This window comes from Phragmites australis, chromosome 3, assembly GCF_958298935.1.
Source record: "Phragmites australis chromosome 3, lpPhrAust1.1, whole genome shotgun sequence".
Taxonomy (NCBI): Eukaryota; Viridiplantae; Streptophyta; class Magnoliopsida; order Poales; family Poaceae; genus Phragmites; species Phragmites australis.
This window is the reverse complement of record NC_084923.1, coordinates 44422677-44438927: the sequence shown is the minus strand read 5'-3', so window position 1 is coordinate 44438927 and position 16251 is coordinate 44422677. Positions and strand designations below refer to the sequence as shown.

The following is a 16251-nucleotide window of genomic DNA, read 5'->3' as shown; positions in this document are numbered from 1 at the left end:
TGAAGTGCTCGCTCGTCGTTTGTGCTTTATAAAACATGAATGTTGTGTGGTGCAAGATAGACTTCATTACAACTCGTCATGTGGTGCTCGGTAATTATATTACCTTGTGCAAAATTTCAGCTCCCATTGCAACGCATGGGTATTTAACTATATTGGCCTATAGATATTCGTTACCACCCCACTTTAGGTATGTTGTTTTGCATAATATTGTCATATCTCGTCCAAACTTTGTGTTCTCGTTGCAACACACGGGCAATAAGCTAGTTCTAGACAATTTTCTTAGGTGACATGCAATTGGAAAGGCAAAACAACAATCGATCTCAACGTAACAAGCTCTAGGCCTTCACTCGTTAGTCATTGGTTAGGTCATGGGGATCACATGTTGTCACATACTAAATCCGGAAGCATGTCATTAAGCATAATCATGCATCAAGAGCATCATATTTATTTGTTAAGCATTGTTGAGCGTTTGTCATTTCTAATGGTGCTTGATAATTGCTATATATTTTGAAAATATCTAACATAAAAAGTTCTTTAGTTTAACCTCTACTTATGCGTTGTGGGTGAATCCTTTTAGAAAGGTTTCCTCTCGTTTTGTAATCACGTCACAAAAATTCCAAGAATTTTTGGAGTTTAAGTCAGGTCGTTTGGACTAATAGAAAGGGGAGAAAAGGAATAGAATTTCTGCAAAATACTTGCCTCTCTTGTATGTGGGACCCACCTAGCTGGCTAGCCCCACCACCTTTGACTTCCTCTCTTTGGGCTGCAGCAGCCCCTCCCCTCCACCTCACTTTCTCCCTCGCGTTCACTCTCTCCCTTTCCAACAGCTAAGAGTAAAAGAGGCAGCACTCTTTCTCCTTTCCTCTCTCAAACTCTCTCACTTTCCACCCAAATCCCACCTAAGCACTAGGATTTGAGGTATGCATGTTATACTGCAGTTTTCCCCTCCTTCTTAGCTTTTTTTTCCATCCAAGAATCTCTTACATGCATGGAGTTTTAAAGGAATTGCAAGCAATTTCGTCGCCGCCTTTGTTCTAAAATTTTAGCAGCACTTTGGTTTTCTTTCTCCAAGTTCTTCCCTCTGATTCTTCCCCAAATTGATGGTCACAACCCTTGGCAAAGGACCTGGGGTAAGTCTCTAGTGTTCCTTACTAGCAATGCACATTTTAGTTTGGTTTTGGATGGATTTGTGGGCTGCAATCAAGGAATGGCAAATTAACGTTGTGTTCTTGAGGTGATAGAGCTAGAATAAAGGTTTTGATGAGTTAGAGCTAGTGATCGTGTTTGTGAAGTGAATAAAATAGGTCTAGAACCCTTGGTTTAGTGCTTATGCATGTTTAAGTGGTTGGGAATTCGACGTGCAAGTTAAATTGATCAAAAAAAAAACATCGCAAAATATGTCTTCTGTAGGAACTCGGAGGTTCTAGATGATCCTAACCAAAAATAACAGAGGACCCCCATCTGAAGATTCACCTAGAGACTCTGGAACCTAGAGGGTCTGAGTTTAACTCGGAGGTTCCGAGTGATCCTAACCAAAAATACCCGAGGACCTCCACCTTGATGTTCACCCAGAGACTCTGGAACCCGAAGGGTCCGAGTTCAATCCGAAGCATCCAGATTGTACTGTTCATCAGACATTTTTCTTTTTTATTTACTTTGTTGATAACTTATAAATTTCATAATTAATTCATACGAACTCCAAAAATCATGAAACTCATTGGGTTATCTTCGTATGAGCATAAATACATGTTAAAAATGTTAGAACCCAAGAAAATACTTTTTTATAATTAATTAATTAAATGTATTTTAGATTAATTAAATCTTGATTAATTAATATCATGTCCTAAAATTATGAAACCATGTGGATAATTTATGTTTTGATCAATGCTATCTAGAAAAAATATACTTTAGTATAAAAATGTTGTTTAAATTGTTGAAGTTCATTTAACCACATCCCCATTAAAATTTTGTAGCATTTTTATAGCATCTCTTTCATGCTTATCATTGCATGTGTTCTTCTTAGTGAATGAAGGACCTCAGGGTATCGCGGGCGTGATCGAGGACTATCCGGAAGTTATTTCCCTTGCTTGTGAAGCTGATCAACACGGCAAGCATCTAAGAATTTTCTTCCCATTACTTTGGATCATATATTGTGTCAATTGATAAGTTATACTTTATGTATGTTTGCATGTTAATGAGTCTTATGTCGGGTTTTGGGTTAGATCCTATTTGTTGCATTATCCTCCCTTGACATTGTTTATCGTTTGATCCTTTGTAATCTGGGTTGTTCATGTCATATAATGCTCTAACTTAAAAAAATTGTGTTATGCTTAGCATGGCATAGGTCCTCGGTAGAAGTCGAGCGGTGGTTCGACTATCGTTCACGAGCTTAGGGCTTACTTTATATCACAAAGATAATGATGATGGAGGATGGTGTAAGTTAGTGAGGATGAGCCGAGATTCAAGCGGGAAATAGGGATGGCTCTAGAATGTAGTCTTAGATGATATAGGCCTGCTTGAATCGATTAAGCATTGTTTATTGTTGTAGTTGGCTTTAACACTTGTCCGTACTTACCACGTATCCGTATATGAGACGGATGAGCCGAATACCTTATGTAGCTGTGATCTTTTGGCGTGCTCGTCTCGGGTGTTGTCGGTATAATAGGCTTGGAAGGGGTATCTAGTTTGCTCTGGGAGTAGTTCTAGATGACCCCTGCATACCGAGATGCATGTTCAAACGGTTGGATCTTATTTGGGAATGGTTGATATGAGTACCCCTTGTGTGGACCTGTGTGATCACGCAAGCCGTATGATCCTCAAGTCGTGTGGGTAATAAAGTACCCCCTGTAGGGTGTAAAACAATTCAAATTGTTGCGGTCTTGTTTATGAGCACACTTCTGTCCGTTTGCATCAATCGTAGAGTTCCGACTATGGCTGTGATGGTATGTTAGGAAATGTATGATGATATTGTTGAAGTTTTGATACGATTCAAGTTATAATTTTGGTATAGTAATGATCTCAGGATAGAAGTTTGGTTATAGTTAGGTGTAGATGCTTACACTTGAGTCGAAATTGCTCTTGCATATGAAATTCAATTAATCTTGTGGTTGAGTTCTTGTTAATTATTCAAATTGCATTTTCTTTGAGTTGGACTATTTATAAGTGTCCATTATGAATTAAGCCTTGTGAGTAACGTGCTTCGTTTGCTTTTCAGGTAAGGAATGTTTAATCTTTTGCTACATTACGCCTACCGATGTTAACGACAGGCAAGAGTAGTATCATTTTATTAGTATTGTTATCTTAGGATGGCACCTTAAGGCAATAACGCTACCCTCTTTTGTCGTTATGTAACTCTTTCTACTACGTAGTTACTCTAATAATATTCGGTTTATATTTTGGTCATAAAGTTAATCGATTTAAAGACTTGTAATTTAATTTAATTACTTGTTTTTTATTATGTCTTATGATGATGTGTTTGCTGTAAAAGCATGTATTTTGATCTTAAATATAAAACACACGGCGAAACTATCAAAATAATATTTTAATTAATCGTATAGTCGTAATTATATAAATGATAAAAATATTATGAACTGTTCTCGCACATGTGGCCCGTGGCATCCCGACCCAAGCCTAGAATCTGGATACGTACATCGGTACATGCGGATAAGGTTGTGGATGGACAGAAGAGCGAGAGCTCCGATCAAATCCTCGAGTTGAACCAAGAACAGGTACGAGCAATCCAAGCTACTCTCTCTACTCGCATTGATTGCCTCATCCATCCATCCATCCATCGCCACTAAGCATCTCATCCATTGCTGCTGCATTGCAGAAGTCGTAGCTAGGATCAACGATGCCTTCCCCTCCGCCTTCCATGTCCCCGTTCAACAAGTGCTGCCGCTGCTGCTCGTCGTCGTCGCCGCCGCCGCCGAGGCCGCAGCGAGCTGCGGAGATCAAGCAGCCTATATGTGCGTAGCTTATCATCACTCTCATCCTCCTCCTCCTCCTCGCTGTCGCGTGCTCTCGCGTTGGCGCGTCGCGTCGCGTTGAACCGTTGTGATTGATTCTTGCGTGCGGCCGCGCAACAGCGCAGGCGGAGGAGCGCGGGTGCTGATCACCACCAGGAGAGCGCACGCCGCCTCGCTCCTCCTTGGCCTCGTGGGGGCAGCAGTGTCTGCGCCGGCGGCTCGGGTCAGGGCGGAGGAGGAGAACGGCGGCGAGGAGGGCGTCCTCGGCGCCATCAAGTCGATCTTCGACCCGAACGAGAAGACCAAGGCGGGCAAGGTGCTGCCCAAGGCGTACCTGAAGGCGTCCAGGGAGGTGGTGCGCACGCTCCGGGAGTCCCTGGAGGAGGACGGCGGCGGCGACATTGCCAAGTTCCGGCGGAACGCCGACGCCGCCAAGGAGTCCATCAGGGAGTTCCTGGGCGGATGGAGAGGCCAGCAGGTCGTCGCCGCCGAGGTATGTTACTCAGTTCAAAACTGTTAGACATGGAAGTGAAAATTTTGTAGTGCCGTTTATTTATGTTGAATTCATAACGGAGGCGGGAGAGGCAATGAAAAAAAAACATTAGATATATGAGAGAATTAAAGATAAAAAAGATATCAAATAGTAGGGACGAACAATCAGATAATTTGTATCTATACTCCATGCGAAGTTATCTTTTTCCTGTTGACCTTAGGAAAATGTAAATGCGCATAGACTTGTGGACGTCTATCTATTCTACCTAATATATATTCATTCATTGATTTTCCTCTTCTAAAAATGTAAATTTCGCATTGTTTGTACTCCGCTACAACCATGCGTGGGCTCGTCCAGCGTGAGTTACCATCAAGTGATTCTCGAGCAATTTTACAGGTGATTGATCATTTGTTGCATGCATGTGACTCCAGGAGTCGTACGTTGCGTTGGAGAAGGCGATCAGATCACTGGCGGAGTTCTACTCCAAAGCAGGACCTCTCGCTTCGCTTCCACAGGATGTCAAGAATAAGATCCTGGAGGACCTCAACACCGCAGAGGCCTGCCTGTAGCATTTTGCCTTTTGCAGCATTGTACTGCATTGTAATATTGAGGGGAAAGTGATTCTACTCCAGTGCTTTTACCAGTCAAACGTCCTAGACACAAAGAATAGATACATTGCAGCATGATGCAAAAACATTTGAGTTGGCCCATGGAGGCTGGAGGCATGATGTATGCACACAAGCCTCGTTATTCTGCAGGAGCAGGGGTTTTCTACCCAAGTTGCAGACTAGGAACCAATTTTGATTCAGTTGCAGCATGACCGAACCGGTTGACAATTTTCTTCCTGCCCATACATTAATTGTCTTACAGAGATGAGAATTATCTTACAGAAATGAGATCTGACTGCAGGAATGAGCTTGCACAAACATAAAACTATTAATAAAATGCCAACTAAGAGCAAATACGACGATTTGGTGGCTCCATTGGCCCTTGGAGTTTAAGTTAACAGTTTAAATTAAAACCAAAACATAGCGGAATTATCATCCGCGTTCTACATGTGGACTTTGCAGTCGCACAAAGTTAGATGATCGGGGTCAACGCTTCTCAGTACTGCACAGGCTGATTCTGTAAGTCCAGGCCGATGAGTCAATTGAGTCATCAATTTCTGGGCAAAACAACAGGGCTACTGCTGCGAGGTATCTTCAAAAAACGCACCCTCTTCCCAGATTACTCATGGCTTCATGTCTAAAGCTTGGGGCCCTCTCTTGGTAAGCAGGTACACCATTTGATTGGCCCAAAAAATTGCAACCAAAGGTTACTCGTCTGCATTGAAGATTAAAAATCATGAGACCCATGTAAAGATTGAAAAATCATAGTACTCCTACATTTACTGTTATTTTCTAGGCATCAGACATAGGTATCTACATCTCATATCACCCTTACAGAATATATTTCACTCTTTTACTAACAAAATTATGTTGCTTATCTGAAGAAAGTTATCTTAAACAACTATATCAATATCTCAATCAACATGTAAGCTTTACATGCAATTAAGGATGGAGAGATAGTTGTGAAACATCACCGTCGCAAGTACCGTCAGCATTTTTGCTGCTGTTCACATACTCTGTGACCTCCGAACCTAGGGGGTCAGCATTTGCAACAGAGCAAAGAGTATGTTCATTGGCCACATCATATGGTTTCCCGGTCTTGTATGCAGAGGAAACAGCACCAGCTGTATAAATGGCTGCTCACCATTAAATAAAAGGACAACAAGAGAATTGGGATATCAATAAGGAATATGTCATCTGCTCTGACCTCCTTGGGAACATAGGTGTTCGTCAGGTAAAGCTTTCTTCAGCAATGGCTTTTGAAGAAGACCTGTACCTGGAAAAACTAGCATGCTAATAGACTTCACTTCTTGCTTGTGAGAAACTTCAAGTGGACTAAATCCAAATTTAGATGTCCAGGTGTCCACAAGTTCTGTGATAGCAGGAATGATCAACTTCTCAACATTGAGAGAGCTGAGGATCTGAAATGGAAAACAAAAGGACAACAATCACACCCATCAGAAAAGTTCAATTAAGCAAAATATCAAGTCAGTAAATCTATAATCTATTATGGTCATCATCAATATAAGGTGCATAGACAGGTTAACTATGCTAGATTAATAGCTGCACTCTTTTGAAAATGAAAATAGTAGTCCGCATTGGGTTCAACCATGCAATGTGTAAACTTGTACGGCACTACTAGGATCATACACATTAGAAAGCACACATTAGGGGAACTATCACTGAAGAAATTAGGTACTGTAAATGCATTTTCCTCAAATAACCACTATCCTACATTAGCGGTAGCATCATGAAGCATGCGTAAAAGGATCTGGATTCTGGGCTCAGATTAAGATACCATTTCGATTCCATCTAGAAGTCGACGGCACATCCCTTGGCGCCTATACATATTCCGGGTACCAATGAATGGCATCTCGGCTAACTTGGTTCCATGTATTCTGTTTCAGAATAAGAGATGATAACAATAAAATCGTATCAGAGTCCAGCAATTCAAGAAAAGAAACCTACCTAGGAGCCAGAGCCTGTTTGTTTATGTTTACTGTCTCATCCTATAATTCATGTAACAATAAGACAAAACAGCTATGTGCAGAAAAATAGAAGGTATATAACACGTCTTGACAGATGTGCATTAACAAGCTACACAAAGTTCATGCAAAGTCGTTATGAATTATGCAAACTATAAATTCGTCAGGCAGACATGAAATGCACTTCGCTAAAGGAAGCATTCAAAACTTCTTCATAAACCGAAGAAACTAAAATGTAAAGGGAGATTTGCCTCCATGGTACTGCAGATACCACAGATGGCTTTTCAGCAACATGAAGGTATTAATCATATAACAAAATACTGGTCACCTAAGTAAGGATATATGTTCCTTCAAAATTTGGAACATAAAATGGTTACACGAATTATATAAAGTAATTAAGTACATGGGGACGACCATTGTTAGCAATCAAGTAGTCAAGTTAGGCACTAAATTTAGATCAATACTATTGGAATATACCAAATCAAAAGTCATTGTGTTTGAAAATGAATTGATTCTATAGAACAGTGGCTCCTGGTATGGTCACTTGAAGGAACATCTTTTGCCTGGTACATTGAGACAAACTTTGGTTTGTTTAAGGGGGTTTTAGAGCCTATAGTATGATTCTTCTTATCCGCTGCACAGCACAGACATTCAACACTATATATAGCTTCGGCATTCATCTCTCTGGATACAACATTCAGTGCCACATAGATGCCTGGACAGTCACATAACATAGCAAGCGAAAGAAAGCAAGAGGAAACAACTCACCTGATAGATGCTGCAGCTATTATTTCGTCTCCCCGTTCCAAAATAAATATATAGAATCCACGGAAATCCAGTCGAACGAAATTTGATCTGCATTCAAGCAAAGACAAAAGGAGAGATAACAATCAATCATCTGAGAAAAGTTGGCACAGCAGCTTCTACTGTTCATAAAAAACTAGACCAATTTACACAGCAACGAAAAAATGTACCAAGCAATAATGTAGGCCTGTAAATCAACACAAGGTGAACTAGCGGACCATAACAGTGCATTAAATCAATCCCACTCAAGCCCCATATACGTCCGTGCAAGCATTAGTGATTGGTCCACCCGTCAGTTGCTTTTGATAGATTACATTAATAAATGGAATGTGGCAGTTACATTTTCCTGATGTAACTAATCGCATGCTGCGTTGGCCCCCTTTTTATTTGATGTATGTGTAGGTGAAGTTTTGGTGCTTACAGCATTTGCTTGCTGTTTCTTTTTATCCGTATATGGTGTATATTCGGCATATATCCCATCAATATATGAACAATGGTTCAATTTGTTTACGAGTTATATCGCAAAAAAGGCCACATACCATATAAGCGCGAAGTGATATGTACCCACTCATGACCTATTGCTACCTAAACTGCCACATACTACCATATTAGGGAACTTGTCAAAATTAGGCCTGAATCGAGCTAACACCCGGCCACACCTAACCCTGAAAGATAGCCAGAAGCCACAACAGATGATCAAACCGTGGATGGACTAGATCAGAACAAACCTCCCATTAAAAAATTGCAGGTCAACAGTGATTAACAGCACCGATGATACTATGTACACTGTATACAGTCACTAGGGTTTACTTCAATATGTACTTAGGTTCCAAATGTTTTGGTATGTGTTCAAGCAAGTTAGCTTAAATTATCCCACACATGCTGCTTCCTAGCCCTGTTTCATGCAGGTACGATCCAAGTTGTTCCAGATGAAAATAGAGAACATAATGAAGAATGTTATATCATTAGATAAACTCAAATAACTTAATGTCTAAAATTAAAGGGACCAAAATCTTTATTATCTCCAGAATATTAAAAAAAATAGCTAAATTTATGACTAGGTAACCAATTTAATGCTCTCAGGTCGATTTATGAAGAGCTATGCACCTCTGTGTTGTGCCTTACGCGAAGATGTTAACAATGAGCAGTGACTTCTGTAATACTGTCAGGTCAGCTCATCCCGATGGCCCCACCAACCAAAACACAAGGACCACATACACAGAGGGAGGGAGGGAGTGATGGATGTGTGCAAAGATAAAAGGCCAAAGCAGTATCGACAACTTGCATGTTTTACAAAGAATACTTGAAATTGCATGGACTACTGCGAGTTCGTAGAAAGATAGATGCATACCCACAGCCATACACAACATTGCGAATCAAGTTGATGCCAGTTCTCTGGTCAACAATTGGAAGAAAGCACTCATCCATTAAGGAAAGCGCAACAGCAATCTTGGAGTTACACTCAACCCTTTCATCCAAAGCAAGGACTGTTTTTGGTATATCTTCATGGATGTGTTGAACAACTCTGCATGAAAATTCTGGTTCAAGATCCTTCTTAACTGCAAGAAGATTCTGCAATTCCTCAAACAGCTGCATCACATGAATAGAGATTTCAGATATCAAATTCATGCAGTACCTTACTATATGAGATGGCTTATAATTACGAAATTCAGGAAAATAAAAAGTCTGCGACCTTTTGAGAATTACCATACATTTCTATGATATTGATATCGTGCCAAATACAGATACTTGGACATAAAAGGAAATAGCATAATGAAAAATGAAAGCCAACAGAACAGACCCTAACAGATGGTGCAGATATATAAGGACTGAGGTCTCAATACTAAGTAAAAATAGAAAATACCAACACGAGAATCATGCTCATGGAAAACTACAAGGTAATATGTGCAGAAAGAAGGTCATGGCAAAAAGAACAAAAGTCTGACAAGTATTACCAGTCTGCAACTTTGTTGGCAGAATAAATTGCCTGACTGACCGGAAACGCTGGTTATGGAATCAATCTCAGGAGAGCAGGCTTGGTGATCTGCAGACATCATCATTATGGAGTACTCAGAAACATGATTGACCATCAAAATAATATAGTAAGTAATAATGAAAATCAGGTATAAAAATTGTCAAAGACTTCAAAGTTTGAAAGAACTACGGAGAAAGTATAAACAGAGAGCACATACACTTCTCTTCGCACTGGGAACAAGTATGCAATGAAGAATCAACATCAGCAATGTCTTCAGCGTCATGACTAGAATGTTCATGACAAAATTTACATGAGCAGTTTGCACAACACCAGTCATCAGAGGGAAGCGCCTGCAAAATCAGAAGTTCATATCAATTAGAGAATGCTGCATTGAAAACATTTATCAAGCCTTATCGGTACAGAAAATTGGGAGTACTATTATTGGGCATTTCAAGTTTTGGACCATGTCCCCTAATCCAGAAACAGCCAACTAAATAAAACAGGGACATGAACTGACATACTGCCAAATTTGCTTCTTCAATCAAAAGAGATGTTACAGTTCATAAAAAATGATTAAGCTAACAGCCTGGCATAATACAGGTGCGAAAAGCATAAATATATACCTCCAGTCCTAGACAACTCATGTGGAATGTCGAGGGGCATCCATCACAGCAGATCAAATTGCCTCCATCGCCGCAAATACCACATGTGTCATCATTCGGGTCATCACCCTCGATGCTAATAGGAAAGAAAGCCTGCCTTTCAGAATCAGATTGCTTATTCCACGCATTAACGAGACAATGTAAAAGGTCAATGTCCAGCCCATCTACAAGTATATTTCTGTATGGCTTCTTCACTTCACCACCACCATGAGCCACAAATTCAAGTACTGAAAGGACCTTGTTACAGCAGCTGCAATTAATCCCATCCCTAGTGACTATACCCTCTAGTAAAACTTTTGAGCGGCTTTCATCCATACATTTAAGGTTAGTGTTGACTGATAGAACATCTAGATCAATCAACCAGGAGAAAATTGTGCGTTTCCATTCATATGGAACAAAACCATCAGTGCCGCTTCCAGACTCCTTGTTTGATCCACGAGCAAGTAGAGCACAGCCACCTCGCTTTTTTCTTTCATTGCCTAAATGCAGCCTTCTTGAATATGTAATCTTATTCTTCTTTTCCTTTGACTTGCCCTTAGATTTCTTAAACTTATTCAGCAAACCATGTTTCTTCTTTCTCAACTTCTGAAGCTCTACTTTGGTCGTCCGCCTGTGCACAACAACTCTTTTTAATTTGCTAAGGATATCCTCTGTTAAAGAACACCCTGAAGAACTAGAGGCATGCCTTTCGCGAATGCTACCAGCAGACTTTTTTGATACACTACTTTTAGAACGGTCCTTTTTTTCAGATTCCACACCTTCACGAAACGCATAATATGCTTTTGTGACTGACCAGTAAGATCCTTTGCCACTAGGAGGTATATACACGGAATCCTTGTAATCTCTGCCATTCCTGGGTCTTAAATCAATCGTCCAACCAGCATCCAGAAGTATTGCCTTTATCTGTTCACTTATTTTTTTCTTTTCTTCGCGAAGGCTTCCTGTATTTATCTGCTCACTTGGGCTTACAGCCCTGTCTACCTTTCCCTTACCTTCAGGCGCCTTCACTTTCCCGTTTCCTGCTTGCAGAGATAAGGAGCTAGATTCAGATTTAGTCAGAATAGGTCTGCCCAAACGACCTGCTTTGGAAGGACAAGAAGAATGCTTCAACTTAGATCCGGCCATTTGTTTATGCTCAGAATCTTTCCCTTTTTGCTGATTTTTCCTCACTATAACGACTTCTTGAGAATCACTAGAGTCCTCTAGTTTTTTCAGGACCAGAGGGTCAGCACCACGACTACGTCCACTACGAGTTCTCCTGTAGGAAGTATCGCTGCCAGTCTCATCATCATCAGATTCAGCGTGTGTCAGCTTAGATGCATTTTGATTAGAGTGGTTAGAAGATCTGCTTGAATTGGCTGTTTGTTTGCGATGCTGCCGCTCCCTCAAAACACGTTTATTGTCTGAACCACAGTTCTTCCCAACAAGTTTCTCTCCAGAAGACTTATTTGGTTGCTCTATCTCGGTATCAGAAGATGCATCTCTTGGCTTTTTCTTGGATGGCATGGCAACTGGTGACCTTCCAGCAAGTTTATCAAGCCCTGATTCCAATATTCTCTTCTTACTGGCAACAATCTTCGCACCAACTGACAATGCTGGTTTCTGCACAGGAGTCTTGTTTTCAGATTTAACTCCATCAGAATCCGTATGCTCTGTATCATTTCTTTCAGTGATGGCTGAACCAGAGATGTTCTGATCCACCGCAGGAGCAGCGACTTCAGCTGTTTTCTTAACAATGCTGATACTTCTTCTGAGTTGTTGCGACTTTAAATTGATCTTTATTTCATTTTCCGATTCCTCGTTTTCTGTGGTATTCGCATGATCAGCATGCCCAGTGACATCTGAGTCCCTCTGATCAACAACCTTTCCTTTTACTGTTTGCTTCTTCGCACTGGTATTAAGTTCTACCAGCTCAGTGTGCTGAGCTTTTGGGGATACCATACTGCTCACTTTCCTTGTATAGTGAGCAAGGGCATCTCCCTTCATCCCTTTGCTTCCTAACTTAGCCTCATTTGTGGTAGTTTTGCATGAGCTTCCAGAAGCTTCTTTCTGTCTAACTGTAGATGACCTTGTAACTCGCTTCTCAAATCGCATCTCCTCTTCACATTTCACCTGCTTCGCCTCACATGTTTGTCTAGTAATCGAGTTTCTCCTTGTAAAGACAATGTCACGTTGTGAAACATCCTTGGTTTCATTCACAAGGCTGCCCCTCCCCTCCTGCTTAGTGCACTCAGTTATATCAGTGCGGTTATCTACTGTGCATCTTTCATCCTCAATCAAAGAAACCTCAGTTTTCCGTACATCGTCATTGTGAGAATGCTTCCCAACTTTCTGATCACTGCTATGGAGTACCACTCCCTCAGTACAAAACACAGTATCCTCCTGTTCAACAGATTCTGATCCACTGGTAGGATTGATTCTGCTCAAACCCGTACTAGTTTTGTCATCATTTGCAACGGCTGATGGGTCTGTGACCTCACCCTGGCAAGGCCCATGGCCCACCTTGTCAGCTTGGGACTCATCAATACTCAAACTGCTTGTTCCAGCCATAGACTCATCCTGCTCGTCATGAGTTACAGCGGAGATCTTCTCATCAGTGGAGATTGTTTCATTTGATCTGACTCTCTTATCATCTAATTCTGCAATGCTGCCTTGAGTGCCTAAGCCATTCCCTTGAGAAGATTCCATCACAGCAACACCAGAAATTTCCACATTATTCTCAGAACACCTAGCTGACTCTTCAGAAACTTCACTCGCGTTCACATTACCCAGTTCCCTGTCTTCCTCGCCATTGTAAGTATTAACTGTCAGCACCCCGCTTGCATCAGCCTCCACAATAGCCTCACAGTGATTCCTCTCCAAACTGTCACTTTTGCTAAACTCCATGGCCACTCCACCCGCTGTCTCAGCATCCGCACGCAGCTTCATGGAGTCGGACCTCAAAACTCTCTTTGTCATGCTCCCATTCTCAACCACAGAACCCTTCGCACCACCCTTCCTTTTCTTCCCAGTCAGAGCGGGCCCTCCACCAAGATCCTCGTCACTGCCAACGGATGACTTGATCACCTCCAAGGGGGCAGGAACCTTCTCCAAATCCTTTGTCGTGCAGTCTTCCATTCCTGGCATTGGAGTTCCCTTAGAGCCTTTATGACCCATTCCAAGCCCCTGCAGAGATCAAAAACCTCATCAGATGATCAAACCCCGCCATCTCTCATCAAGAGTTCGCGAAATGGTAAACCAACTAAACAGCGCGATCTACCCTAAACCCTAGTTTAAACCTACTCCAGCCTGATTAAGAAATTCCCGGCCAATGCAACATCAAACGGGCAACAAAATGGACCGCAAAGGACTAGCTCGATTTTGTTTCCCAGAAAAACCCTAGCTTTTATTTAGAAAAATAAAGATCACGCACCAGCAACCCTACCGAGAAAGGAAGGTAGTAAAACATCACCTAAATAAAAGGCATAATTCCTGGAGAGACTTCGGAGAGGAAGTAACTCACAGTGGCGTCGGGCATGGGAGTTCAGTTGAACCCCTAAAATTTCTGGAGAATTCGGCGCCACAAAGTCCTTCGGCGTCACCTGCTGCCGATCTCGAGCGCCGAAGAAGAAGAAGAACCACCTAATCAAACCACCAAATGGAGGATTTTGGATCAGTACTGCACCACGCAGCACACAAATCAGCAGCAAAACGGATTCGATTGGGAGCAAAACCAGCTTGAAGTCAGAACAAGGGAATCCATCCACCCACCCAGAGCAAGTTAGGACGAATCGCTCACCAGAACAAGAGGAGGAACCAACCTAAGGGTAGATCTCCGCCCCACTGCACCGGGGGACGAGCGGCGGATTGGGGAGGAGCAGGCGGTGGAGGATCCAACGGGGAGCGGGGGAGGGAGGCTTGCGTTGTGCTCGGCTGCCGCTGCGTTTTTCCAGAGGGGGGGGGGGTTAATTTGTTTTTGCGATGATCTGCCGCTGCGTTGATAGTGTGCGCGTCGCGTCGGGTAGCAGTGGTAACTGACGCGCGGGGCCTGCGCGCAGGCGCTGCGGCCGGCCAAGGTGATGGGGTTGTGTGGGATCTGGGTTCGTGCCGTGGAGAGAGAGATGTTGCGAGATATGTGGTTTTTGGACTCGTATCCTCTGATTTTGCAGAAGCAAAGGCATAGGATAAACAGTACTATAATATTGGATTTTTTAACCGTTAGATTTGGAATGGGTGCACCAGATTAACTGCTACAGTAGCTCTCCAAACAGTAGAGTTGCTACAGTAGAATATGTCAGGGAACTGTTTATTCTGACTCATTTTACTGTGCGTTACGGTGACTCTAAGGAGCAATGGTAGAGGATGCGCGTCCATGGTTTTTGAATGTTCGAGGTGTGGAGTGAGATTTTCCTCCCGTTCGTTGCTACGATGGTGTGACCAGTGTAAGCAAACAGTGAGTGACGGAGCTTGAAAAGATGCATAGCAAGCAGTGAGTGACGGAGCTTGAAGAGATGCATAGGGAGGTGATGCGAAGAAAAAACATGCTTAATTTGGTGTTCATTCAGCGAAGCCAAGTAATGCATGGGAGCTCATCTTTTCTTCTTCCTCCTCAACATCGTCACCCTTTTCTTCTCTTGTAAAAATAGAGGAGGGCTAACGGATATAGAGAAGTAATAGTTGGTAGAGAGTATGATTTTTTAAAGATCCGCTACTAGTGATATGTGATTATGTGAATTTTGTAGAGAAAGAAGAGAGCATAGGTAGTTTTCTTTTAGTCTCGAAAAACTTCGCTTATGATTGTAAGCAGGTATAGATGAAAACACCACCTCCAAATTTGGAGGTTCTAATGGTATGAATTTTGTTGGTTTGTGAAGGTAGATTTTTATCTGCAAAGGTAAAGATATTCGGACTTTTTTTTAATTTAAGCGTGGCTTAGCAATGGAAGGTTCACTTGGATTTCTCAGATAGCTGGTAATACACAGTAGAATGTGTTAGCCAATTCCCTTGCATAAAACACACTCTTACGTAGGGACACGAGCACGCATGGATGAGTAAAGATGCAGCTATACGTTTCCAGAAAGAAAAAAACGCCTTTTCATTCCAAATTACTAAATAAATATCTAAAAACATATACTTACTCTATTTTACCACGTTTTCTATTTTTCGGATGCCTAAAATAGCACGAAATTTCAAGCGACCTTCAAATTTCATCGGCGATGAGAGGTTAGGTGTCAGGACCCTGATCTCGAATTTCTATGTGCCTCTTGTATCAGTCCAACCAGGTAAAACAGTATCAAAAACATATTTCAAATAAAATAATTATTTGAAAAGGGCGGAAGATTGTCTCGTGGATAAGAATTCAACAGACCAACCAGACATAAAAATCTACAGCGGAGCGAAACAAACAGTGCAGCACAATACTACAAGCAACTTGGATGCGGACATGACCTTAGACTTGTTCTCTTTAACTTCATCTTGATTGATGTTGATTTCCATCTCAACAGTCTGAAAAGCAACAAGACTAAATATGGAAGGTAGTAACAAGTCCTATACTACTTAAAGTGTTTAATAGATATATAAACGTAATTCAAAGATAAGGATTTACGGTTTAGTTTTAAGCGCAAAACAATTTATGCAAGGACTCTGTTGTATTTTCTATTGTTAACTTTAAAACAGTTTGCAGTAGTTCAAAACTAGGTAACATTTCTACGAGATTTACTCCCAAGTACTAGTGGTCTTGTACTGAATGTCAGGTTCCTTTTTTAAGTATTTGTCGGTCT

The 16251-nt window shown here is 41.6% G+C and overlaps 2 protein-coding genes across 6 annotated transcripts; one reads left to right on the top strand and one right to left on the bottom strand.

Annotated features, from left to right (window-relative positions):
* The first annotated feature begins 808 nt into the window (after positions 1–808).
* LOC133913300 (photosystem II D1 precursor processing protein PSB27-H2, chloroplastic-like) lies at positions 809–5309 on the top strand. 2 transcript variants are annotated; one of them, XM_062356417.1, is made up of 5 exons: positions 809–918; positions 3630–3728; positions 3830–3965; positions 4091–4458; positions 4855–5309. In XM_062356417.1, exons 3-5 carry the CDS (start codon positions 3851–3853, stop codon positions 5077–5079), a joined length of 708 nt encoding a protein of 235 aa, XP_062212401.1. In that variant the 5' UTR covers positions 809–918; positions 3630–3728; positions 3830–3850; the 3' UTR covers positions 5080–5309. The 2 variants fall into 2 exon arrangements, with proteins under 2 accessions (XP_062212401.1, XP_062212402.1); XM_062356418.1 differs by lacking the exon at positions 809–918 and having other exon boundaries at positions 3576–3728; positions 4890–5309.
* Positions 5288–14445, bottom strand: LOC133913299 (uncharacterized). Of its 4 annotated transcripts, none has more exons than XM_062356412.1 (11): positions 14293–14445; positions 13995–14113; positions 10454–13657; positions 10048–10180; positions 9811–9899; positions 9207–9445; positions 7820–7906; positions 6865–6964; positions 6274–6487; positions 6041–6202; positions 5288–5781 (listed from the first exon to the last, which is right to left on the bottom strand). In XM_062356412.1, exons 2-11 carry the CDS (start codon positions 14007–14009, stop codon positions 5774–5776), a joined length of 4251 nt encoding a protein of 1416 aa, XP_062212396.1. In that variant the 5' UTR covers positions 14010–14113; positions 14293–14445; the 3' UTR covers positions 5288–5773. The 4 variants fall into 4 exon arrangements, with proteins under 4 accessions (XP_062212396.1, XP_062212400.1, XP_062212399.1 ...); XM_062356416.1 differs by having other exon boundaries at positions 6053–6202; XM_062356415.1 differs by having other exon boundaries at positions 6041–6190.
* Between the last annotated feature and the right edge of the window lie 1806 nt (positions 14446–16251).

Coding starts and splice junctions, on each gene's coding strand:
- LOC133913299 (XM_062356412.1), bottom strand. Junction 6,965..7,819: donor ATAGCTGCAGCATCTATCAG/GTGAGTTGTTTC, acceptor ATTCTGAAACAG/AATACATGGAACCAAGTTAG. Junction 6,203..6,273: donor ACACCTATGTTCCCAAGGAG/GTCAGAGCAGAT, acceptor AATGGTGAGCAG/CCATTTATACAGCTGGTGCT.
- LOC133913300 (XM_062356417.1), top strand. CDS start 3,851: ATGCCTTCCCCTCCGCCTTCCATGTCCCCGTTCAACAAGTGCTGCCGC. Junction 3,966..4,090: donor GGAGATCAAGCAGCCTATAT/GTGCGTAGCTTA, acceptor GCAACAGCGCAG/GCGGAGGAGCGCGGGTGCTG. Junction 4,459..4,854: donor AGCAGGTCGTCGCCGCCGAG/GTATGTTACTCA, acceptor GCAATTTTACAG/GTGATTGATCATTTGTTGCA.